The sequence below is a fragment of the Lissotriton helveticus genome, chromosome 3_1, assembly GCF_964261635.1.
Source record: "Lissotriton helveticus chromosome 3_1, aLisHel1.1, whole genome shotgun sequence".
Lineage (NCBI taxonomy): Eukaryota > Metazoa > Chordata > Amphibia > Caudata > Salamandridae > Lissotriton > Lissotriton helveticus.
Genome location: NC_136061.1, coordinates 1,496,797,035 through 1,496,822,063, shown reverse-complemented (window position 1 = coordinate 1,496,822,063; position 25,029 = coordinate 1,496,797,035). Strand labels below are relative to the sequence as shown.

At 44.4% G+C, this 25,029-nt stretch overlaps 1 protein-coding gene across 1 annotated transcript in view; it reads left to right on the top strand.

Moving 5' to 3' along the window:
* The window catches only part of TECTA (tectorin alpha), a 386,873-nt gene that overhangs the window by 344,581 nt on the left and 17,263 nt on the right, over positions 1–25,029 (top strand). The window contains exons 17-21 of the mRNA XM_078682151.1: positions 1,075–1,185; positions 3,118–3,320; positions 11,725–11,888; positions 11,974–12,222; positions 23,802–23,964. Coding sequence (XP_078538277.1) covers positions 1,075–1,185; positions 3,118–3,320; positions 11,725–11,888; positions 11,974–12,222; positions 23,802–23,964 — 890 coding nt within the window. The remainder of the gene's footprint in view (positions 1–1,074; positions 1,186–3,117; positions 3,321–11,724; positions 11,889–11,973; positions 12,223–23,801; positions 23,965–25,029) is intronic.

The following is a 25,029-nucleotide window of genomic DNA, read 5'->3' as shown; positions in this document are numbered from 1 at the left end:
AGTGGTTAGGCATAAAGATGTGTTACATTAGTAGTAGCTGAAATATTTTAATTGCTTTCTTGTCAAACATTTGTATATGCTATCAAGGAACATGCTTGACTTTATACTGCAGTGTGTGTCACTCAGTCAAGACATGTGTAATACAGATGGGCCCAAAAAATGTTCATCCAATCACCAAATATGCAATCACTGGCATAGATATTTTACACTCTGGTCTGTGCATTATGTCTAGAGATGAGTGTACAGGACTGGGCGTAGTAGCGAAATTCTGCGAAGTGACATTAAAACTCAGCGGGGTTCCGCAAGCGGAGGAGTGTGAGCTGAAGAGACTCATTTTAGATTTGTAACTATTGTATATTTATGTATTTCCTCCCACAGGTTTGGAATTTGCCTTTCCTTAATTTTTATCAAATTTTGGGAGGAATGTTGTGTCCTGCTGGACACATTCTAATTGTTTGCAGGATGTGATCTTACACTGTACACCCACCCACCACTGTGTCACGAGTCACGTGACACAGTTAATTAAAGGAGCCGAGCGCACGAGCTCGTGGCTCATTAACCCACCATACATCGGAATGTCCGTGTCTATTGATTACGCTAATGAGGGCCTAGGGCCCACAACACAACAAGAACTGCTGTTTGCGCTGGTATTCCTGCCACTCGATCAGTAGATTGCTCTCGGCACCTTACCGATGGTGAGTGCGAGCGGGGGAAAAACTCTGCTTCAAATAGGCACAGCCGAGTTTTCAACACTCCGCAGAGTGCAGAGAGCAGAAACCTCTACAAACTCCGCGAATGGAGTGGAGATCACCCCCCAGGCCTAACTATGTGCTTTGTGAGGCACTACATAAAAAAAAAATATTACCGGTGCCTGCTACTGAAAGGGAAAACTTTGTAATTGGATTACTGCCCAGTCACACTCCTTTACTGCACAGGCTAAAAATCGGCAAAAGAGCACATATTTGGACGGAAAAGGTCTAACTCCAGGGTAGTATATAGTTTTTTGCTCGCATTTACCCTTAATGGACATTTTGTGTAGAAACCAAGTTTTTGTTGTTGTCTTCTCCTCTTTAGCAGGAGTGATTGAAGATCCCTGTGTGGGTGCAGATTGCCCAAACCGGAGCTGTGAACTGGACAATGGAGGGGAACTGTGTGGTTGCATGGAGCCTCCAGCCTATGGAAATGGTACAGTATAGCATAATAGACCTACAATATGAAGGCCAAAGATTTGAGCAAATCGTGCATGGAAATGTGATTGCATCTAAAATAAATTGCAAAAAATTATTGCTGGTTGCCAAAGTGATGGTTCCTGTCTTGCTCCCCGCTGTTTTAAAACAGAGCAGAAAAGCAGCAAATTCTCCTTAAACGTAGGTAGAATTAAAAAAAGACATGTGACCTAGTTTACAGGAAGAGAGAAGTACATGAACATGCAGTGTTGCTTGTGGAGACTCCAGTCTGAGTGAAGAGAAGTCACAAAATTAACTTGTATGGTGCACATTGTGAGCTGTATCAATTCCTGGTGCATGGACGAATTTTGGGTGTTGGTGACAGCTGATGTTTGGAGAGTATTAAAACATAATGATTTCTGCAGTGGTGAAAGTAGTTGCGTTACTTAGCATCCGCAAATACCAGATGGAAATGACAGAAGTAACAGAGTAAAAATCTACAAATAATATTTTGAAAGCATGAATAAAAATAATCTGAGCAAACAGGCAGCTTTGAGGGACAGACCTGAAATGTCCACTGGCCTTGTGTGTTGGAATGCAATAAGTAAAGGACTGAATAAAGATGAGAGAGTGACATGGGTATTCTGCCCACCTACCACAAAAGGTATCTCTCTCTACCCCTTCGTCCTACATTTATAAACTTGGGGGCTTATTAAGAGTCTGGCGGTTCACAGACTGCCAGACTAACGGGGGTGAAGTGGTGGCAGTCTTCGGACTGCCCTAATAGGCCCAGTGCCATTGGGCTTCCCTGAGGCCACCGACTGCCCTGGGACCTCCGCAACCGCCATGGATCACAGATCCCTGGTGGTGGTGCAGTGGTCTTGAGGCCGCAATATACTTGGCAGGCCCGCCAGAGCCCAGCCAAGCATATTACAAGTTTCCTTACCACCACACTTTTCATGGCCGTGCTACTGCCATGAAAAGTGTGGCAGTGAGAAAACAAAGGAGGCCCTACAAGGCACCCTGGTGCCTCAGGCCGTGTTGATGCATACAGGGGGGCACAGCATGTGCCCCCTTGTATGCATGCACACCAGTACCTGCATGGCATGGACTGCAGCAGTCCATGCTGTGCAGGTTCTGCCTTTGATGTTCCCATTGTGGTGTCTATTTCATAAACACCATCCTGGGAACTCCAAACAACCACCCGCCAGACGGTAGAAAACTCCTGATTTGGTGGGTGGTTCCTACACAGGTTTGGCAGTGCTGGAGCAGGGCGGTCCTGCTCCAGCACCACCAAACTCATATTAATACCCTTGGATATTCAAGTGCGCACCACTGCTGCTGTTTGAGTTACTATGTTGAAAATGTAAAGATGTTCTCACTTGTTTTTCTTTGTGTTGTGTCCATTGGTAAAGTGAGTTGTTTGTGAATCACTGTTAGAGCATTTTTGTTGTTACTTAATTTAAATCATTGCTTACAATTAATTGAGGTGTCAGTCTCTTTTCATCTTTGTAATATGATTAACATTCATATAAAGCTAATTGCAAGTGTTAACACTGCTATTGGATTGACAGCTTTCTGCAAGGTTGTGTGAATATCCACATCTACCCATTTTAAAACCAAATAAAAAATATGCATAAAAAGACCAAAGATTTTAAATCACAGATCAGGAAAATTCATTCATGCGTTTGATGGAAAAACACACATTAATAAACAAAGCTGAAAGACAACCTGAAAGATCTGGAAATCATTAGTGATAGGGGCTTGAGGTCTTTCTGTAATAGGGAGTAACAAGTAGGCCTTTTCGATATTGGTACAGCCAGGGCAAAGAGATCTATTATTACATAGGAACTTGGATTTTTAGATATAAGTAAACCTTTTGTAGTAGAGGTGATTGAAAATATAGAAATTTAATTCATGTCCCATCTCATTATTTGTTGGTTTTTTGTAGACACACATGATATCATCGATGCTGAGGTGATTTGTAAAGCTGCCCAGATGGAAGTTTCCATATCAAAGTGCAAGCTTTTTCAGCTTGGCTTTGAACGAGAAGGTGTGCGCATCAATGACCGCCATTGCCCAGGCATCGAGGGGGAAGACTTCATCTCGTTTCAGATTAATAACACAAAGGGAAACTGTGGGAACGTTGTCCAGGTGAGAAAGTGAATCTTTGATTCTGTTGTCCAGCATATATCATTGAGAACTGTGGAGAGATGAGGCTCTGCCCACAAGCACCCTCCAGGACTGTCCTCAAAGATCATACTTTGCAACTGCTTAGAGGCTTTACTTCTAATATGCCATTAAATATTGAGTGGCACATTATTTCTTCATTATGAAACAGTCCAATTTCCCTTAAACTCTTAGGAAATACACTTTTAGTTTTGATGAATTAAGAAAACAGCATTAGGGCGGATACTTTGAAAGCAATGAGTGAGTAGCTCACCAACAGAAAGTATGTTACAATTAGCACAGTTAAAAAGCTTTGGCAATGCCAATAGGTCTGGCTTTAAAGGAATGTTACATGGTAATGACAAGTATTATAAGGCTGCGCTGACTTCACGCGTGAGGGCCGTCCCTGACCAGCATTCAAACAATGCAAAATCAATCAATTGATCCTTTTTAAAGAAATTCTTCGAATTTGTATTCAATACTTCAATGAATTGTTAGAAAAGTACTGTGTTATTCCATCATAACGACAGTCACAATTTCTCATGGTGATGAATCACTGGTATATGCACCCATGTGCCAAATGCATTTCGGGCGACTGCCCTTCATCCGGGGCTCAATGTCTACAAAATTGAGAAGACTAGGTATCAGTACATGAAGTAACAGTGCCATCAGTATCCATGTGTGGTTCAGTGCTGAACACATACCTGCATGCTGGCAGTTTAGACAGAATACATGTCATAAAAAGAATGTGTGAAGGGGAAATAAGAGTGAGGAACACCAAAAGAAATGCCCGTAAAAGACAGTGTGCCCGTGTGTAATTCACGCACGACTCGTTGTGCAAACAGACCTTGTGAACAATTAGTGTTTGTTACAAGTTGATTACATGAGAATGGATATGTATCTGTCTGGAACCAATGAACTATAGAGTAATATTGGTGTTGGTTAAAAGGTCACGAGAAAATTGCACTGTCAAGTCAGAATAATTAAAAAACGATGTAGGGTGCTGATTGCCCTCCTACCATCTGTGCTGCTGCCAGAGAAAAACAACATAAATTATCCAATTAGCTAAGACACTTCAATAGCATTACAATGTCATGTGTGTTTCCCTGAAAGTTCAAGCTCAGGCAGCTAGATAAATAAACAAAATGATCATAGCTGCGAGGAGGGCAAGATTTATTTTGTGGAAGAATACAACTTCTGCCCAATCAAAACATGTACTCCAGGCTCCCAAAATGTGGACTGAGTCAAAGCCCCGCTCTTGGTGGTTCTCACATAAATGTGTGTTGACAGTTGCGCTGTCCAGCCAGACTCTAAAAAGCAGCCAAGTTGAGAGAGTCAGAGAGTCCCAGAGTGACTATGTCATTTCATGATCTGCGATGCAGAATGCACAAACGGTGTCGCCACCAGTATTTGACAAAAAAATCTAGTTAAGACTGCAGGGGCTGAAGAGGATATCTAAGCAAATAGAGAACCAAAGATTCATACCAATGTTCCAGTTGCACCTATATCTACTTAGCATCTAGATATTATGGTTTGATGTTTTATTGATTTTACCATTTGTGTACTCAAGAAAAATTGCATTAAGTCTAAAAAAGCATATTTGAACCTACGCTTACACATTTACATTTAATGATTACTTTTTTTCAATAGTGGCCAGCATATTAATTTTCTTTTTTGGCAATATATGACTCCATTTGCTATGGAATGTGTGATAATAGGGTCTCCTAATGGGTAGATTAGTAATTTGTTTTTACACTTCTGCTAACAATGAGGAACTCTTCATCGTTAAAGGTAAATGTAATTCAGTAGAGGGGAAGGTATAATTAAAATATAGCAATACCATTAAAACATAACAAAAGTAATGTGTTTTATGAAGTTATAACATATAACAAATCTTTTAGATATTTTAATTAAGTTGAATTAAATTTATGTAAAAATAGATTAAGATTAGACTAAGTTATACAATAAGGATATTTATTTAATTTTATTGAATTGACTTTTAATTATTTAAAGGCTAGGATTATTTTAGGTTTGAGTTAAAAATGATGCATTAGTTAAAACAGAAACTAATCAAACTTTTAAGGGTTAGAGTTGGCATTAGTATGAGTAAAATGTTCCAGTAATTAGATTTCCAAACACTGCTACCTCCTATCTAAATTAAATCATGGCATTAATTAGCCAGACGCCTTACATCATTAATGACATTAGGTTTAAGTGACCATCAATTGGATAACACTTGCTTAAAGGAAGTTGGTCTCAAATGCCTTTACTTCATTACTGCTAGCAATTTCTCATCACAACATATAAATACCATGGTAATACTTCTTGATAATGTCTAACCACACTACTTAATACAAAAACGAAAAAGAGGCCTGTAGATTGTAGGATAGCCACTGCCATGCTGATATTGAGTGCATTGGGTTCAATCAATGCTGTGTGATGCAGCCTCATTATGTAAAGGTGCCTTTGTTCAGAAGAAAATATTCTCAGTCGAAGATAAATCTTGCAGCCCAGGGGCCACTTACATGCATGTCTGAAAGCACCAACAACCAAAGACATGTTTAAGAGTAAAATAAATAAAATTCTCTAACTAATATAGCACACTAAGTCCTAAAATGTCAATTGTTTAGACAAATGTTCTAAAGTTATCCCATGTGTGGGTAAACTTCCAACCAGCCGCGTGCGTCCATTGGGGCGTGGGGGCGGAGCCCCACTAGCCCATGGACCCGCGGCTGCAAGGAAAATAATTGTCACATTCTTGTAAAAATAAATCATCATTTTTATCAGAGTGCCGTCGGGAATCCGGGCAGCACCCAACTTAAACGGGAGTGCTGCACGCAGGGGGGCTGGTCTGGACTGCTGCTACGCTGCTTGTGACCGTCCACGTGACGTACATTTGTTGTGCAGCAGACACTAAGGGCCAGATGTAGGTCACCAAATACCGGTCTGTAACGGCCGATTGCGGCCGTTACCGACCGGTATTTGGCTTTTGACATGTAGGTGGCTCGGAATTTACAGAATCGGTATATTTACCGATTCGGTAAATTTACCACTTCGGTATTTTTCCGAATCGGTAAATATACCGATACTGTTCATCCATATGTAGGTGGCACAGTTTGCAGTGCCACAGGCCCTTAGGATTTCTTATTTTGCCACCCAATCCTATTGGGTGGTAAAATACCGAATTCCAGTGTACATGCACATCTGTGCATGTACTCCTATGCCATGTGACACACAGACATGCCCTTAGGGCATGTATGTGTGCCACATGGCACACAAGCCTGCAATTGGGGTGCTACAGGGTGTCAAAGTGACACCCCGTTCCCCCTGCCTGGATTCGGTATTTACCGATTCTGTAAATACCGAATCGGTATTTCCCATTGATTTCTTTGGGCTTCAAGGCCCATAGGAATCAATGGGAAATACCGATTCGGTATTTACAGAATCGGTAAATACCGAATGTTACAGATTCGGTAATTGAAAAATAAAATTTACCTACATCTGCCTACTTCCAATTTACCTACTCTTAAATACCGATTCGGTATGATTCGGTATTTAAGAGTAGGTCATTCGGAATTACCTACATCTGGCCCCAGGTACCTCAGCGCGCAAGTGCTGCTTGGGGCTGAAACTAGCCCGAGCATGCGCATTAAAGTTCCCCCATTAGCGAGTGACCAGGGGGGTGCTGGTTGAACCGGCGGCAGCCCCCGGCGTTAACAAGGGCGACAGGGCGATCCACAGTTCCCCCCTAGCCAATCCTGGCGCTGCATGCAGCGCCAGGATTAGCCGGTCACGTTGCAGCAGGGCAGGGCAATCCATTATTGGATGCCCGTGTGGGTGGCTCAGCCGCACTGCATAATGGCCAATCACTGTGTCTGACTTCATGTAGTCATGCAGTGATTGGCCATTTCGCGGCGCGCAGCGCTGCTGATGTTGGATCTGGTTCTGGGGCCCTGGGACTCGTCTCGTGGTGTGTGGAGTGTGCGCATCAGACAGCCAGCCTCAGCCTGTGCTTTCTCTCTCGACTCTCCAGTCTCCTCTCCTCTCGACCCGTGTGACCGTCGTCATCAACACCAGACTACTTACTTCAGTAAGTTACAGTAGACACTAAAGGCTAGACCGCATCTGCCAACTTTAAGGTATCACATGACAAGGACTGTGCGTGCTGGGTACGTACATCCAGAGCTCTTTTGAAACATAGCCAGCCACTTTCTGCAAGGCACACTCTGTAGACTCCCCAGGGATAATTTCTGATAGGGAGTGGTGTTTCTCCACTTGCCACATGACGAGTTAGGTTTTGTGTCTGTAACTCTGCAGCCAGGGTAACTAATTAATCAGTCGCGTTTGTCCGGGACTGAGCAGACTTTGAGGCCCTGATTACAAATTGCGCAGAAAGGGAGGGGGCTTTAAGAATAAATAAAATGGATGAAGAGAGAGCCAAGAAGCAATGGGATGGTTGCGAGGGTGGGAAAAGCAACACTGGGAGTGGGAGAGGTTTTCAGGGGAGAAGCAACACACAAAGGAGCTCGGGGTTGGGGAGTTGATCATGGCATTTTCGAGAACAGTGGATGAGTGAGTGATGATGAGTTCGGGGTTTGTCTCAGCAAAACACCTGATATGGAAGAGAGGATTGACAGATGGTTAACGAATTGGTGTAATAAATGTCACCAATTTTAGTTGTTTTATTACCAAGTTGCGCAGTATCGATAATCCGTTATTTCTGTGATCATATTACTCCCTCCATGCACTTGCTGTTCTCCTGATGTCATGCAACATTCTACAGCTTGAGTGGCTCTTCATGCTTCTGAGAGGTGAGCAATGAAAGCACTTAAGGCTTTCACCAATAGTGGGGGAGTCACAATCGCCCCGTCTGTCTCTGATCGCTCTCTCTCCTTCCCTTCTCACTCTGATTGTGTCTCGGCATGACGGCATCGCCATCCTCGTTCTGAGCTCCTCCACTTCCCTCTCCCTCTACACCGCTCCTCCACATGCCTCTGGTCCAGGGCTCCCTGACTACTGACTCAGTAGTCAGGGAGCCCTGGACCAGAGGCACGTACTGACACTCAAACTGGTTGCCTGGAAACCTACCCGCAGGCTGGCATCAGACATGGGAGTTTACACGGGTTCAAGTGCCTAGTGGTGGCAGTTGCCAGACAGGGGCTATATTCGCACTGGAGGCGAGGAAGAGACAACCGAGCGGCATCCATCTTCACTTCATCATACCCAAACACAGAGAAGCCTGCACGAGGGAAATACCCGGCTGAGCACCCTCCAATAAGCCAATCCCACCTGCATCAGATACACACTCTGCACCATGTAGCCCCTTCCCCTCGCCGCCCATTACCTTCCAAGCCCCATTCAGCACCCCTTCAAAGACTCCAATCCAAAATCCACTCAGCTTTCTGCAAACACCCTAATGGGACAACCAGCCTGCCCATTACACACCTCTCTTCTGTGCAGCAACCACTCCTGGGCCTTCCATCCCCGTCCAACACCCCCAAACACTCCACAGCCAGCACTCCAGGGACCCCATCCAAAATCCGCTCACATCCGTTAAACCACCGGTCATAGACATACCAACACCCAGTAGTCGCCCCGGCACCTAGCTGCATCACCTACCTCCTCGGCTCCCTACTGCTACGCTTCTCGGCTCTTCCCAGCAGGTATGGGCTATTAAAAGGCTCGCTGGCGAGAGGGATTGTTCTCCAGCCTAGAAGAGCAGCTAAACAGTGTGTCTTTGTGCTAGTCAGAGCCCGGGAGTGAACTACAGCACAGCAGCACGCATCCCAACAAGGTAGTCAAAGCAGACAGTAGTACTTGTCTCTTTTTAGTGAGTATCTCAGTTAGTTCTTCTTACTTACTGTTGTTACATAAATTGCACTGTCCTCTGTGCCACCGGTGTCTGCATTGCCACCTCTGCCCACCTGTCCTGATGCCCCCGCGGTGCTAGGGTCACTGATCGTAGGCTTGCATCAGCGCAGCAGTGTCCTCTGTGCTGAATATTAAAATATAAAAACTGCAGTATTATATATTAATATGTAAATACAGAACATATTTCCTTTCGGACAAGAGACAGCCTCTCAGTTTGCTGGAAAAGTGCCCCGCCACCCAAATCGGCCCTGATTTAATACTGATGTCTCTGCAACCAAAGGGGCACTTTGCAAGCAGTAAGTATGTGTATTATAATGGCGTCATTAATTTGATTTTAGCACAGAGTCCATAGCTCTTTATTCTATTCTTCTTCCATCACAGGAAGAGCTGGAAGTCACAACCACATTCCAATGAGCCTTCATTCGCCATATTTGATTCCCAAACTGCCTCTGCTCTGCATGATGTATTTGTTTGTGCATAGTATCTTATGATGTATAGAACTGCGTCACATGCTGAATGTTAGGCACGGTATGTGTAATTTAAGCGAGGCACAAATACAGTAAGTGAAACATATAGGTTTATGGCCACTTGTCAGTACGTGGCATGTCGGTCGTATTATGTGAATGCAGCGCACTTTCTTATCCGTCTGCGCTAGTTATGTTAATTTACAGGGCCAATAATGATTTGCCTCAGAAGTGAACTCAGCACACAAACAAAAAATATTATTACTACAAGTGCAGCGAGATTGGTAATAGAAGGCACAGTGGCGCACAACTCAATCTGACACCAACACCATGCAGACTCCCAGACAGCTACCGTCACGTGTTCCCAAATGGAAAAAAAGCATAAGAGGAAAAGCGGGCAATAGGGTGTTGTGTCCGTTTGCATTCTTCTGCTCCAGCCAGTATTAAACAACAATTAGTTAGGCGAGTTCTAGAGCCTGTTTACGAGGGGCCAATAAAGGGTAGGGCATAGCCTCCCCTGTCAGATACTTATGAATGGGTGAAGACGCTCAGCAGCCCTCTCACCCCTAACTCTCACCCGTCTTAACTCTCTAAGAAGGGTGGAGCAGTGGTGGGAATGCTGGTGCCTTTAACAACAAATAAACCTTTTTTTGAAGGGCGATCGGGGTATTTCAAGCTGGTGAACCTACTGGGGTCTATAGGAGGCAATGCCCATGCCTGTATGGATGAGTTAAACGAGGGAGGTGAGAGGGATAGGTCTCACTCCCAGTGGTAAGATCTCAGGAAGCTTCAATGGGTGAGAGACGTCCAGCGTCTTCACAGGGGCAGGGCGGGAGCGGTCCATGCACAGGGCAGCTACTAAATATTTACCTCTGGCTGACGATGGTGTGGTGAATGCTTTCATCAAGCATAGTGGTTTTTGTGTGAAACATCTACCCCACTGCAGGAGACTGAATATGTACTTTACAAAGACACGTCGATCCTATGTTTTTTAAAAGTGGTGTAATAATTTTTTTACTTTCAGCATGACCACATGATGCACTTGCACTTCGCTATATAAAACAAAAAATAGAAACATCAGTTGTTGGCCTATATATGTAGGAGCGTTGGCAGTCTGCCAGACTATGTTTGTGGTCCCAGTAGTGAAATAGCAGCAGGCGGCAGCGCAGAAGGTTAATGTGCCTGCTGCAAAGAACATATACCTGATGCAGATCACAAAATGCATATGATGTAAATAGGTCAGTGAGTCACTGCTTTTGTCAGAGAGATCCTTTTGTTACTTGCAGTTTCTAAGTTAAAATCCTAACATACACCAGCGAGCTATTACCTGTCATGTAAGAGCTGCATGCAAACTGCAAGGAAAAAATTGGAGCATTATGTTTTTTCCCCACAGTCTTTATTTGATTACCCTAGTGTTTCAAAAATAAATTGTTATTGTTGTAAGGCGTGGTTCCCAATGCTTTGTGAAGGCTGTTTCCCAACTGCTGTGTAACTTCTTCTACTCTTAGAGCTGAGATTTTCATGAAAGTCTTATAGTCTGAATTCAGCACCTGAGCGTAATAGGACGGAAGGTATGAAGCTCTGTGGTTATACTGAATAAGCAGCTACCTATGTTATGCCATCTATTAATGTAATAACTGCACTTTCTCAATTGCTTTATTAACCTTCCTGCTTTCTCAAATTTGCTTGAAAATGTACGATTTTTCTTCTTTTTTTTCAAAATTTTCTTGGGGGGGTAACCACCCCAAACCCCCCTTATGGGGTTCGGGCTCGCTCGCTGCGCTCGCTCGCTGCGGTGCAGTATGCAAATCACTTTGCGCCGCACCACTTTCAAATGTCACCAGCCGCCCCTGCTTCCAACGCCATTCAGAAATACTGTTGTAGGTCATGTTTAAAAGATTCCAAATGTTGGCACAGTATTTAATTCTGTTTAGAGACGAAGCAGCATGTGAAAATATGAAGTTAAACACACCTGCTAACTTAAGATATCTTGCTATATGATAATTTGTTAATGCTTTAATAGCTGATTGCTGTTACTTTATTTCACTCTGCAGTCCAATGGCACTCACATAATGTATAAAAATACGGTGTGGATTGAGAGTGCAAACAACACAGGGAACATCATCACTAGAGACAGAACAATCAACGTGGAGTTTTCTTGTGCGTATGAGCTGGATATCAAGATCTCCTTGGATTCAGTAGTTCGACCAATGCTTAGGTGAGGTGCATTGAAAATGCCCCCCCTGTTTTGTTTTACTTGTGTTTTTCTATGTCAAACTCACTGATCTTCTTGCACCCCTCAGTGTTATCAACTTGACAGTCCCAACTAAAGGCGGCAGCTTTACTACAAAAATGGCACTTTATAAGAATTCATCTTACAAGCACCCTTACCGGCAAGGAGAGGTAGTGCTCACCACACGAGATGTCCTGTTTGTGGGGGTGTTTGTTGTGGGAGCAGATTCCACGCATCTGATCTTGACGCTGAACAAGTGCTACGCAACTCCGTCCCGAGATAGCAACGATAAGCTTCGATACTTCATCATAGAAGGAGGGTGAGCATTCCATGTTTATAGGGGACTTGCGACTGTTTTTTCCTTTGGAGAATATGTGATGGGCACATTTTTGATTTTACAAGGTTTTATTCTCTGTTGCTATTAGTGATATACATCCTGACCTACTTTTAAATGTCAAATGCTAGTCTTGAGAAGTCTAGTTGACTCTGAGGCTCTGAAAGGTTTGTAGACCCAACACTTCCACCAAAGACTTCTCAAATGTTATCTCACCTATGTAACTTGTATGCAATGTCATGTCACTTAATTTCATTCTGTTTCATATTCATGACATGTCACTAAGACACTGCCTTTTAGTGTCATGAATGACACACGTGATTGTGACATAATCAGCCATCTATTAAGGTGTACCGGCCTATCAGGTAATAGATATTCACAAGAGGCTAGATCTCATTTGGCCCTCTGCGGTTCCGTGCCAGTAACTGGTGGCATATGTGTTATGTGAGCCATGATTTCGCTCAATAAGCACTATTAATCAGTTTGGGCCTGTATGCCTATTATTCTTTAGAACTGCTATATGTAAAGATACAATTTAAAAAATATCTAGGCAACGGCTAAAATCAGACGCAATTTTGCATACTGTCTACATATTTTATGTTTGAATTCTCTCTGATAAATAAAATAACTTGATCCAGTAAACTCAAACTTAGTTGCCCAATCCAAGAATGTGGGTCCCTCCAGTGAGGAAGCATTAACTCATGGTATCCATTGCAGAATAATTCTCAGGAGTGGCATATTGAGGAAACTACTGCATTGCCACGCTGCCGAAAGATTAGTGAGGTGAAAACAAGGCATATTAAGGCTATGTTCACAAATGTTCCAAAATGAAAAATAAAATATTACAATTACTATCAGTGGTATAACATTATTGTAGGCATTAAGTGGGAAGAGGAGTAATAAGTGATTCTATATTTTGCAGTGTTAGACCAGGCATCATTATTTGGCGTGAGCCTCCCTTCCATTTTTATTACTGATTGCTTCCTCTGTTTTGATATGTTTTTGCTGGTTATATGCTTTGGGCACTGTGCCACTGCTATTCAGTGCCACAGTGCAAGTGCTCCCTATGTTAAATTGGTGTACTATTTAGGGATTCCATTATATGGTTATTTGATTTACTTGTCAGACCCTAGTACAGTGCACCATGTGTGCCCAGGGCTTGTAAATCAAATGCTGCTGGTGGGCCTGCAGCACTGGTTGTGCCACCCACAGAAGCAGCTTGTAAAGTGTGTCTCACACCTGCCATTGCAAGGCCTGTATGCAGTCTGGGACTGCCATGTCGACTTGGCAAGTGCACCCACTTGCCAGTCCCTAAACCTTCCCTTTGCTTCATGTTAGACACCCCTGTGGTAGGCCCAAGGGCAGGGTGCATTGTAAGTATAAGGTAGGACATGCCCTGATGTGTGTAGCATGCCCTAATAGTGAACTACAGCCATTTTCGTTTTTCACTATTGCACGGCTACCTGCTCCCCATAGGCTAGAATGGGCAGTTAGATTATTACATTCTTATAATCCTAACTGACTCAGGGAACATGGTAGAAATTCGAATTGGATATGCCTGAACTCAGAGTAATAAAATACATATTTTAGTAAAGTTGATGTTGATATTCTGTGTTTGAAAATACCACTTTTAGAAAGTAGGTATTTTCTTGTCTAACTGTCCAGATCTGCCTCTGCTAGGTTGTGTATTCCTTGTCTGGAGTTTGTGAGTGACAGGGCTGCGGGATTTCAGGAGACAGGCTGGGGCAGCCCTGTGGTTACTAGAGAGATCTGCATCTAGATGGGAGGGAGGAGTTGCACCTGGGACCTGAACAGGGCTGGGCCTACCCTCTACAATGCTGGCTCCACCTCCTGTGGCTTGTCTGATGTCTCTGCCCGGCACTGTGAAAGGAGAGAAGGAATCTTGTCAACCAAGTGCTCCAGAGCAGTACCTTGCCTCCCCTGTGCTGGCTCCACCTCCTGTGGGGCAGCTGATGTCTCTGCCCTGCACTGTGAAAGGAAGGAAGGGGTCATGTATACAAAGTGCTCAGGAACTGATTTGAACTAGGCAGAGGCCTTTCTGCCTTCAGAGAAGAAAGGATTTTGGGGTATAACTATTGGAACCCAGTCCCAAGAACTTTAGATCACTTCTGGAACAAGAAACCTTTTACCAAGGAGAAGAACCAAGGAAGCTGCAGGAGTTTGACTGCCCCTCTGCCAGTGTGCTGTTTGCTGGGTTGGCCTGCAGTGGTTGCTTCATTGCCAAGGAAAGGAGAAGGAACTTTTTAAGGACTTTCCTCATCTACAGAATATTCTCCAAGGCTAGAACTTGTGCTTGCCTCCTTCTGAAGTCTCAGGGACAAAAGACTTCATCTCCAGCTCCCCTCAGAGTTTCTTTGCTGGGAATTCTGTTTGCCAAAACCTGCGTGTCGCTGGGAGCTGGAAGCGCGACGCATCGAGAAGAAGCGTGGCGCCGCCACAGCTGAGATCGTCGCATCACCGGAGAAGCTCGCCGCCGCGGCATCTCCCAGGAAGCATGTCTTCGTCAAAGCTGCCTGCTGTCACATCACTGGAGAAGCGTGACACCATCGAGAGAGTCGCCATCGCATCACTGGAGGAGCGTATCGCAGGGCCTGTCGCGGCTCCAAGTACAGAGTGGTCGGAAGGCTGCCAGGGCGTCTACGCATCGTCATCGCATCGTCATCGCATCGTCGCTTCAAGGGCACCATCTTCTCGCATCGCACCAGGATCATCGCATCGAGGCGCCATCTTGCGCAACGCAACCTGACCGCAAGCCGAGAATCTACGCATCAACCCCACACCGTTAAGGATCACAATGCATCCCGTACTCTGTGCAAGCATTGAGGCACAACGCATCATTTCCCCCGGATCACTAAACCAACGCATCTCCCCTTTTGCGATCCTTTTGTTCATTTTGCATTACGCATCCAGGTTCTTTGTTGAGAACTTTGTCGCATTTATCATCAACTTGAACTAAGCAACTTTTATCATCTTTAAGTCAACTTTAAGTATAGTATTGTGGATTTTTGTCGTTTGTGGTCTTGTGTTAAGTCTATAGAAAGAATACTTATTTTTATAAAACCTGTGTTGTGTCCATCTGTTGTGTTTTCACTGTAAGGGTCCCTATTTGGACAAAGGTGAATACCATTGCCAACTAGAGACCCCCAGATCTAACATACAGTAAAATTAAAATTGGTGGTATGGAATATTTCTCTGCTGTCCTACATCTACTATGCACTCATATCTAATGTGAGTGCTCTCATTTTACCGCAAGCACATAATTTCAGCCATGTGTGAAGGAGATAGTATCTTCTGGTAAACCGCCTATCTGACACCAGTACAACTGTGTTTTAATCATAAATTACCCCCTTCTTCAAAAATGATATACTCCTGTGAAAATCCCTCTAACCACCTCAACTTTACTCGCTTGCCTACTAAAATCATCAATGTTTGACAATAGGCTGATGTATGTAGCATGTTACTCAATAGAATGAACTACACTGGAGTGCATGGTGCCTCCTACTGAAGCTCAGTAGTAAGCCAGGAATTAGTCACAGAAAACTATTTGATAATTTTGTTCATAGACACTGCATTATCAACCTTCACATAGCCAGCACAGCACCTAAACCCACAATCAAATTATTGTCTTCAAATATTCTAGGACAGGAGCCAGAACAGTAACGGCCCATATCCTGCAATACGTCAGACAATAGTTGATTTGCCTCAATTTAGTACTTTAAAGTATGTCAACAATTAGGTGGGCTTTCTGATGTGTAGTTGATATTTTGGCAATCTATATTGTTCAACATGTTTTTTCAACCTAAATTTATCAGCCTTGTTTATATGATAAAAGGCACCAGACATATAAACAATTTTGTCTTTGAAGTATTATGTGCCTATCAGGTCAATAGATTGTGATGCCATATGAGTACCTAAAACACAGTCTAATCTGTAAACCCATGATATGATCTTGGTCATTCCATCCCTCACATTGTTGAATACATGCAACAAATGGGGGTGTGCAGCTCAAAAAGTCCAATAGACCAGTGTAGATAGAAAAATAACTTCTTTATTCAAAAACTTCTTTTAAAATTCATTGATTTCAGACAATCCAGCTAACGCATTTCATTCCCATATAGGGAACTTCCTCTGGGCAAACTATATGTCACTTCTAAAAGTACACTTTGAAAGGGATGTCAGCAACTGGTTATTAGAGATAGTTGTTTAGAAGTCGGTGACTCTTCATAAGAAGCAATATAATCCTGTGTATTCCTGTAATTGTCAAGAAACCCTTTGCCTGGATGTCTGGGCAGAGGGGTTCCAAATATGGTAAAGCGGCCCCACAGGGCAAGAACAGCGACCAAGTAATGGCTGTATGTGCCAGAATGAACTTCCAATCAATATCTTCAAGAGGGGCTCCAACCGTAATAGGGTGCGCCATAGGAAGAAGTCAACGACTAGGTATTAGCTTTTATGATCACCCAGGACACTCCAAGGATGGATGGTGTCTTGAATTAGTATGACGAAACAGAAGCAAAGGTCAATTGGAAGGTTGTTTTTGGGTGCCTCAATTGTATCATCGCCTCACCCGGAAATGTTCAAAAAAATAATCTTCATAAGGAATAGTGCATTGCACCGTAACCCATTTGTGTAACCCGAAAACAACCTTCCAATTGACCTTTGCTGCTGTTTCGTCATACTGACTCAAGACACCATCCATCCATGGAGTGTCCTGGGTGATCACAAAAGCTAATACTTGATAATGACCAAGACAATAAAACATAGCAAAGTGCACTGTGTAAAAAGAAGAAGAAATGAAACACTCAAACAGGATCCCCTACCATTTCAAGTGACTTTTTCAGCCTCAATGATGAGGCAAGGAAGCAAGCAACAGCGTAATTTTAGTGCGTATCTGGAAGTAGCTGTAAAAACATTATGGAGGCGTAACCTGAACAATTTGCAAAGATTTCAACGGAGGCAATAAAAAATAATTCTTTGAGGGGTCTCATAAAAACTACAGAAAAAGACGAAATGCAAGATATCAATCAATCAATCAATCACATAATTTGTAAAGCGCACTACATACCTGGTAGGGTTTCAAGGCGCTGGGGGGGGTGCTGGGGGGGGGGGGGTGCTGTTACTGGTCGAAGAGCCAGGTCTTGAGTTGTCTCCTGAAGGTCAGCAGGTCTTCGGTTTGTCGCAAGTCGAGGGGGAGGGTATTTCAGGTCTTGGCGGCGCGATGGGAGAAGGACCTGCCTCCGGAAGTGGTTCTCCGTATGCGTGGGACCACTGCCAGGGCGTGGTCAGCAGAGCGGAGATTCCTGTTGGGTACGTAGAAGGAGAGTCGACTGTTGAGATAGGCTGGGCCGGTTTTGTGGAGTGCTTTGTGTGCGTGGATCAGGAGCTTGAAGGAGATTCTTTTGTTGACGGGGAGCCAGTGCAGGTTCCTCAGGTGGGGCGTGATGTGGTCGTGGCGTGGGACGTCAAGTATCAGGCGTGCGGAGGCATTCTGGATTCTCTGTAGTCTGCTGATGAGCTTGGACGGGGCTCCAGCATAGAGGGTGTTTCCGTAGTCGAGTCTGCTGCTCACAAGGGCCAGGGTGACTGTTTTCCTTGTGTTGGTCGGAATCCATCTCTAGATTTTGCAGAGCATGCGGAGGGTGTTGAAACAGGTGGAGGAGACTGCATTGACTTGTATGGTCATGGAGAGTTTTGAGTCGAGGATGATTCCCAGGTCGCGTGCGTGGTCGGTGGTGGCCGGGGGGGACCCCAGTGACGTGGGCCACCAGGAGTCGTCCCATGCGGAGGGGTTGGATCCAAGGATGAGGATTTCCATCTTGTCTGTGTTCAGTTTGAGGCGGCTGTCCTCCCTCCAGTCGGCGACAGCCTTCATTCCCTGGTGGAGGTTGGATTTGGCGGTGAGGGGGTCCTTTGTGAGGGAGAGGATCAGCTGAGTGTCGTCGGCTTAGGAGATTATGTTGAGGTCGTGCTGTCGGGCGATGCGTGCTAGTGGCGCCATGTAGACGTTGAACAGTGTCGGGCTGAGGGAGGATCCTTGAGGGATGCCACAGATGACCTCGGAGGCCTCGAATCGGAACGGGGGAGGCGGACTCTCTGCATTCTGCCGGAGAGGAAGGAGGTGGTCCAGTCCAGGGCCTTGTTACGGATCCCTGCATTGTGGAGGCGTGTGCGTAGTGTGTGGTGGCAGACGGTGTCGAAGGCGGCGGAGAGGTCCAGGAGAATGAGGGCCGCTGTCTAGCCATTGTCTAGTAGGATCCTGCTGTCGTCTGTGGCAGCGATTAGGGCGGTCTCGGTGCTGTGGTTGCTGCGAAATCCTGATTGGGACGGGTCTAGGATGTTGTTGTCTTCGAGGTGCAGGGTGAGCTGGGTGTTTACTATCTTCTTGATAACCTTAGCTGGAAATGGAAGCAAGGAGATGGGCCGGACGTTCTTGAGGTCGCTCGGGTCCGCCTTAGGTTTCTTCAGTAGGGCGTTGATCTCTGCGTGTTTCCAGATCTCAGGAAAGGTGGCGGTCTCGAAGGAGAGGTTGATGATTTTGTGCAGGTGGGGAGCGATGGACTTGCTGGCTTTGTTGAAGATGTGGTGCGGGAGAGGCTCCGATGGAGATCCGGAGTGGACTGTTCCCATGGTCTTGATTGTGTCCTCGATGCTCACGTTGGCCCAGGTTGTCAGGGTGTCGTGGGCAGTGGGGTGCAGTGGGTTCGGTGTGGTGTGGTCAGTAGGGGTCATCCAGGGTCTGAAGCTGTTGTGGATGTCGGTGATTTTCCGGTGAAAGAAGGTGGCGAGGGAGTCACACAGGGCTTGCGATGGTGGGATGTCGTTTGCGTTGGAGCTTGGGGTGGAGAGTTCCTGCACGATGGTGAAGAGCTCCTTGCTGTTGTGTGCATTGTTGTCAAGCTGGTCCGTGAAGGAGGTTCTTTTGGCGGTCCTGATGAGGTGGTGGTGGTTGCGGATGGTGTTTTTATGGGCAGTGCAGCTGCCTGGCGTCTTTTCATTGGGCCATATGTTTTCCATTTTTCGGCAGGTGCGGTTGGAGTTGAGGAGTTCTGGGATGAACGAGCTGACTCTTCTGCTGGTGTCTGTGTTGGTGGGGTTTTTCAGTGGGCCGACGGTGTTGGCGCAGTCTTTCATCCAGCATTCGAGGGCGAGTGCTCATTCAATTCATCCGGGTTGGTTGGGGTCATCGGAGGATTGAGTGTGAGGTTTGTCTGTAGTTGTTCTTCAGTGATTTTGCCCCAGCGGCGGCTGGGGGTCTGTAGGAAGTGGTGGTGTGTGGGTGGTTTTCGGAAGGAGAAGTGGATACATTTGTGGTCTGTCAAGGTGAGTTCGGAGGCGTGGCTGAAGGTGACGTGGGGGCTTGAGGAGAAGATGACATCTAGTGTGTGGCCGGCGTTGAGGGTCGGCGTCGTGACGAGCTGTTTCAGTCCGAGGTTGGCGAGATTGTCGATCAGGGTGGAGGAGTTGTTGTCGTTGTTGTTCTCCAGGTAAACGTTCAGGTCTCCGAGGAGGATGTAGTCGGTGGAGGTTAGTGCGTGTGTGCTGATGAGGTCGGCGATGGAGTCACAGAATTGAGACCAGGGTCCTGGATGTCTGTAGACGAGGGTGCCTCTTAAGGTGGTCTTTGGGTTCGTGTGGATCTGGAAGTGCAGGTGTTCGGCGGTGCTGAGGGTGTCGTTGGTGTTTGTTGAGATCTTGATGGTGTGTTTGTGGACGATGGCGATTCCTCCTCCGGCCTTGTTGGTGCAGTCTCTGCGGGTGATCTTATACCCGTCTGGGATGGCTATGTCGATGTCAGGCGAGGAGGCTTTGTTCATCCAGGTCTCGGTCAGGAAGGCGACGTCCGGTGATGTGGTGTCAATTAGGTCCCAGAGTTGGACGGCGTGTTTGTGTGCGGAGCGGGTTGTTGATCAGGATGCATCTAAGCTGGTTGACTTCCATTGTGGTGGGTGTCTTGGCGCTTTCATGGCAGGAGAAGCTGCAGTTCCGGCAGGTAAAGGGGCCGTGGGTGCGCCTTGGGGCGGCCTTGCAGCAGGTGTAGATCCTTCCTGGGTTGAGAGCGGTGAGGGTGTTGGCGTCGTAGCGGAGGCGGGCATCGTGACAGCTGCGGGGGCCAGGGGTTCTGGCGCTGGGCGCGGTCCAGGCGCAGACGGGCTTGCCTTATGCGTGCCTTCGGTGCACCAGCAGTGCGCCCACTTCGCGCGTCCGCCAAATATGGGAAGGTAGGGAGGGAGGAGCAGCTGGGAGGCGAGGGACGGGTTGATGAATGGGCGCAGAGGGTGCGGGACCGCAGGGGAGGCAGTGGCAGGGACGGGGGATCGGAGACCAGGGCACAGAAGAGAAAGTGATCCTGTGGGAAAAATTATCACAGCTACAGGGACATAACTTCATGCTCCACATACCGGGTTTGAAGTACGCCAGCAGCATATGAAACTGAATAAACCTACATTTGGTGAGGAGGAAATGATGGTGAATATTAAGAGTGCCAAGCAAATAAAGTTCAATGGCAAGACCTGTTACAATCAATGCATGTCCATGAACAAAAGGTTTCTTAAGTTCAGTTGCCTCCCTCTCACTTGTCCTCCACAACAGTAAATTGTCCCAGGTCCATGTTATATGTACTTTTGTTATGGAAGAGGGTGACCAAAACAAAGCAGGCCTACCTAGTTTAGCAAAGGTATCTCTAATATTTGTCAACCATCTAACTGATCTTCACCCATCAAGCTCCAAACAACCCTTAACTATCTCTCTGCCTAGATAGTTTTCCAATGGCACCCAGATAGTAACCCACTTAATTAAGGGGTGGAGGGAGATGAGATCCGACAGAAATGACAACCCTAACTCCTCATGAACTATAAAAGCCAAGGTAGAAGCAGGAACTGCTAATAAGCACCCACAAAAAACATTTTCAACCACTTGGAGTTCCTTTAAGTTTAACATAACCCCAGACATCGCTACCATAGGTTGCTACTAAGACACATGTAGCCTGGTAGATCTTAATCAGGGCACCAAGTGCCATGCAACCTATTCTTGTGGAAAAAGCAAAAATAGCACCAATAGTTTTTGATGGTACTAGTCTCTAGATTTTATCAGGGGATCCCATGTAGTTTGAGCATCAAAAACAACTCTGAAATAGGTGTAAGTCTGGACCCGAGACAACCTGTTAACCTGGACATGAAAATATCTCAGATTGGTCTTTTTGATACCCAGCACCATCACCAGTGATTTTCTATAATTAGTAGAGAGATCTAAATTGTTCATATATTGCACGAAACTATCAAGTGATGTCTGAAGACCCAGGGCTGTTCTTGCTCATAAAACAGTATCACCTGCATATCTCAGGAAGGGGATCTGACAGGAAGCTATTTGTGGGCAGTCAACTGGCTTATCTAGTAACCTGGCCCCCCAGGTCATTCACATACAGCATGTACAGTGTGTCTATTCCACTCTTCAGTCTGAAGGAGCCAGAACAAGATCCATCCATAATAAAACATACAACTGCCCTCATGTCTCTGTGTAACTCACTGAGAAAACTAATAATAGCTATGTCTTAGCCCATGTTCAGCAAAATCTGCCACAGTTTATATCTATTCACCTTATCAAAGGCGGAAGATAAGTCCATATGTGCCATAATGTTCCTGATTTAACAAAAGTGTGTTTGTTGATCAGCATATAAAAATTAAACACTGACCACAGGCGCCCAAACCTTGTCGGAACCCATACTGCAGGTCAGATAAAACAGACCCCTCCTAGGCCCAAGTCTTGGCCCTTTCTAGGATCACACTGCCTGGGCGGATGAGTCTATCAAGGAAATGGGCCTATAGCAACAGGGGATGTCCCTGGAGCCCTTTTTATAAACAGGGATAATGATAGACTAGGACCATGAATGCGGTAGCCCCATACTTGTGACCAGATTAAATAGTTTAGTTACAATCAGGCCCACAAGCTAGGTGATATCTTAAACAGGTAATCAAGAATCCCATCAGGGCCATGGGCCTTGAGACTTGTCATACTTTCAGTTGCTAGCTCAATCTCCACCACATTAAATGTTAAAATACACTCTTATGGCACATGAAACTATGAATGGGGGCTCATTTGAACAAACACCATTCTCAGATCCATAAATGTCCTCAACGTGCTAAATCCATTTCTCGGTTGAGATGGGGGATGAGGTGGCATGGGGTCCATTGTCATTAAATAGAGGACTATTAACTATCTCCCAGAATTGGTTACTATCTACCTTGGTCAAGGCCTTCGTCAGGTTAGACCAGGAGTCCTCTCTATTGCCTGCTTATATGCTCTGCGTCTGCATGACATTAGGCATTGATTTTTGGGTTGGGCTTTAAATGCAGACAATAGTAATATATGGGTGTCAGAACAATGTTTGTTAAACCATCTGGATTTATTTTTGATAACGGTTTTCGGGGGAAGGGAAAATCTGGTTCTAAAATCCACTTGGATCTCAAGGTGCGAACTAAGACAAGCAACGTCATCAAACAAATCCACCAGGCACAATTCAAATTCCTTCCCCTTAGCAACTACTAGGCTCTTCTAAAAATCTTCAGGGACAATTTTTGACCATTTCGAATCTTCTTCCCTGATCAGTTACTTTACCATCCAACTGGAATGTAGTACTTTGTGTGGGGAATTCTACAAACAAGCTACTAATATCGACAAAGATGCAATAATGATTGCTGAAACCAGTGATACTTACGTCAAAGGAACATAACCAGTTCCGCAATGGAGCAGTAACAAAAATAAAATCAAGTGTAGAATTCTTGCCATGGCCTACAAAAGTGGAAGAAGAGTTACCATCCAAATTTTGAAATGATTTAGTCATAGCACATTCCAGATTAAGCTCCACTAAAATATTATTCATGGATACATGTTCAATTGTATGTGTTGCAGTTGTTTTAAGCAGTGCAGCTTAAATATTTCTAGCATGATCCCTGTTAGGTTAGAGTCTTAAGAGAACAGAATACATCTGATGTCACTGAAGTTGAAAATATTATTGAAACCATACCTAGCATACACAATGAGCAAAAAAAAATCTATACATTTAAACAGTCATGTACTATGTTATGGGTATGATTAAAGGTATGCAATATTTACAAAGGTTACTTTTAATGATTGTAAAGGTTTGTTTATTTCTCCATTTGCGTGAATTTAGAGAAATAAATAAAAATAGCTCATGAATAATCCTTCAAAGACAGATTTTTGAAGGAGAAAAACATACAAATGTAGCTTATGATGAAAAATCAGAAAATTATGAGAAAGTTCTCCTGCATGTTTGCGGGAAATTATAGAAATAAAGCAAAATATTTTCAAATGTGAGAAACTTTGCAATTTTATAAAGCTTCAACGCTTTTCAACTTCCCAGAACCTCGCTGACAAATTTGTAGCTTTATACACCCCAAAATTGTTACACAACTCATGGGTAATAGATGTTAAAAGATGTCTGTAATTTGATATTTCTAGTATGAATGTTCAATGATAATCATGGTTAGAATTTTTCATGCACTATGTTTTTTCTCAAATTATGGCAGATGCCCAAATAATAAGGACAACACCATTGGGATTGAAGAGAATGGCATGTCCTTGACCTGTCGATTTCACGTCACTGTGTTCAAATTCATTGGTGATTACGATGAGGTACACTTGCACTGTGCAGTGTCGCTATGTGATTCAGAAGAAAATTCTTGCAAAATAGTAAGTATTTTTTTTCATTTTATTTCAAAGAACAAATTATAATTTGGTAGTTCTCCAGCTTGTGCAAGCATTTTACCTCCTAGCCTACTTTTCAAATCTATATGATGTCCATGATAATCGAAGCTCATTTGCAAATAGTTTCATTTGCCTTGACCTTTGTGAAATTGAGTGATGCTCTGAGTTTGCTTCTATCTGAAAAAGATGATCAACTGACAAAACTTAGGTTGATTGCATATGATTGCATGTGAACAGTTCCTAATTATTATTCACCAGCATCAGAACTACTACTCTATTGGCTGACCAAACATCAACTGCCGACAAAACCTCCACCTGTTTCCTTTTCTTTTCATCATCATATTCCAGGCTATATCACTTCAGACCTCCAATTTTCTTTCAAATGTAGAAGCTGCCCTACCACATATTAATGTCCAACCTTCTACTATACGATTATACCACAGAGCTATCACAATATACTGCAGCGATGTTTCATACACACCTTTACATCATCTCATTCCTCATTCCTCATTCTTCTTTCACCCATCACTGCATTTTTCCTTCAGAAGGATACCCTTGCTGTTGTCACACACATTATGAACCTACATGCTGATAATAGCCTACTTATGGTGGGCTAGAGAGTAACTGTTCTATTTGCAAAACTTTAGCCAGGATCAAGCCAGAATTACACTTGGTAAAAATATGGCCTGATTGATGACACTGAGGCTACTCAATACCAAGGCGCAACATTTTCCCAAATGCAAATTTACCTTCAGGGCACAAGTCACGATGGGCCAACACAACCCATTGTGCATAAACTCACATTTACCTTGATACCAATCATTATGTCCTAAGTTAGATGTTTTTACAGATATGTGCTAGTGTAGGCTGGAACAACTTTTTATAAATTGAGTTGTAACCCATACACGATTTTATATGATTCCTAAATAAGAACAGATTTGTTTTCTGTTTTTATTTGTTTTATTTGTGAGACATATAAGTGTGTTTCTGTGTGGGCATTTTACCTATCTTCATACACATCTTTTTTCCAGTAAGGAAGGTTGCACTAAC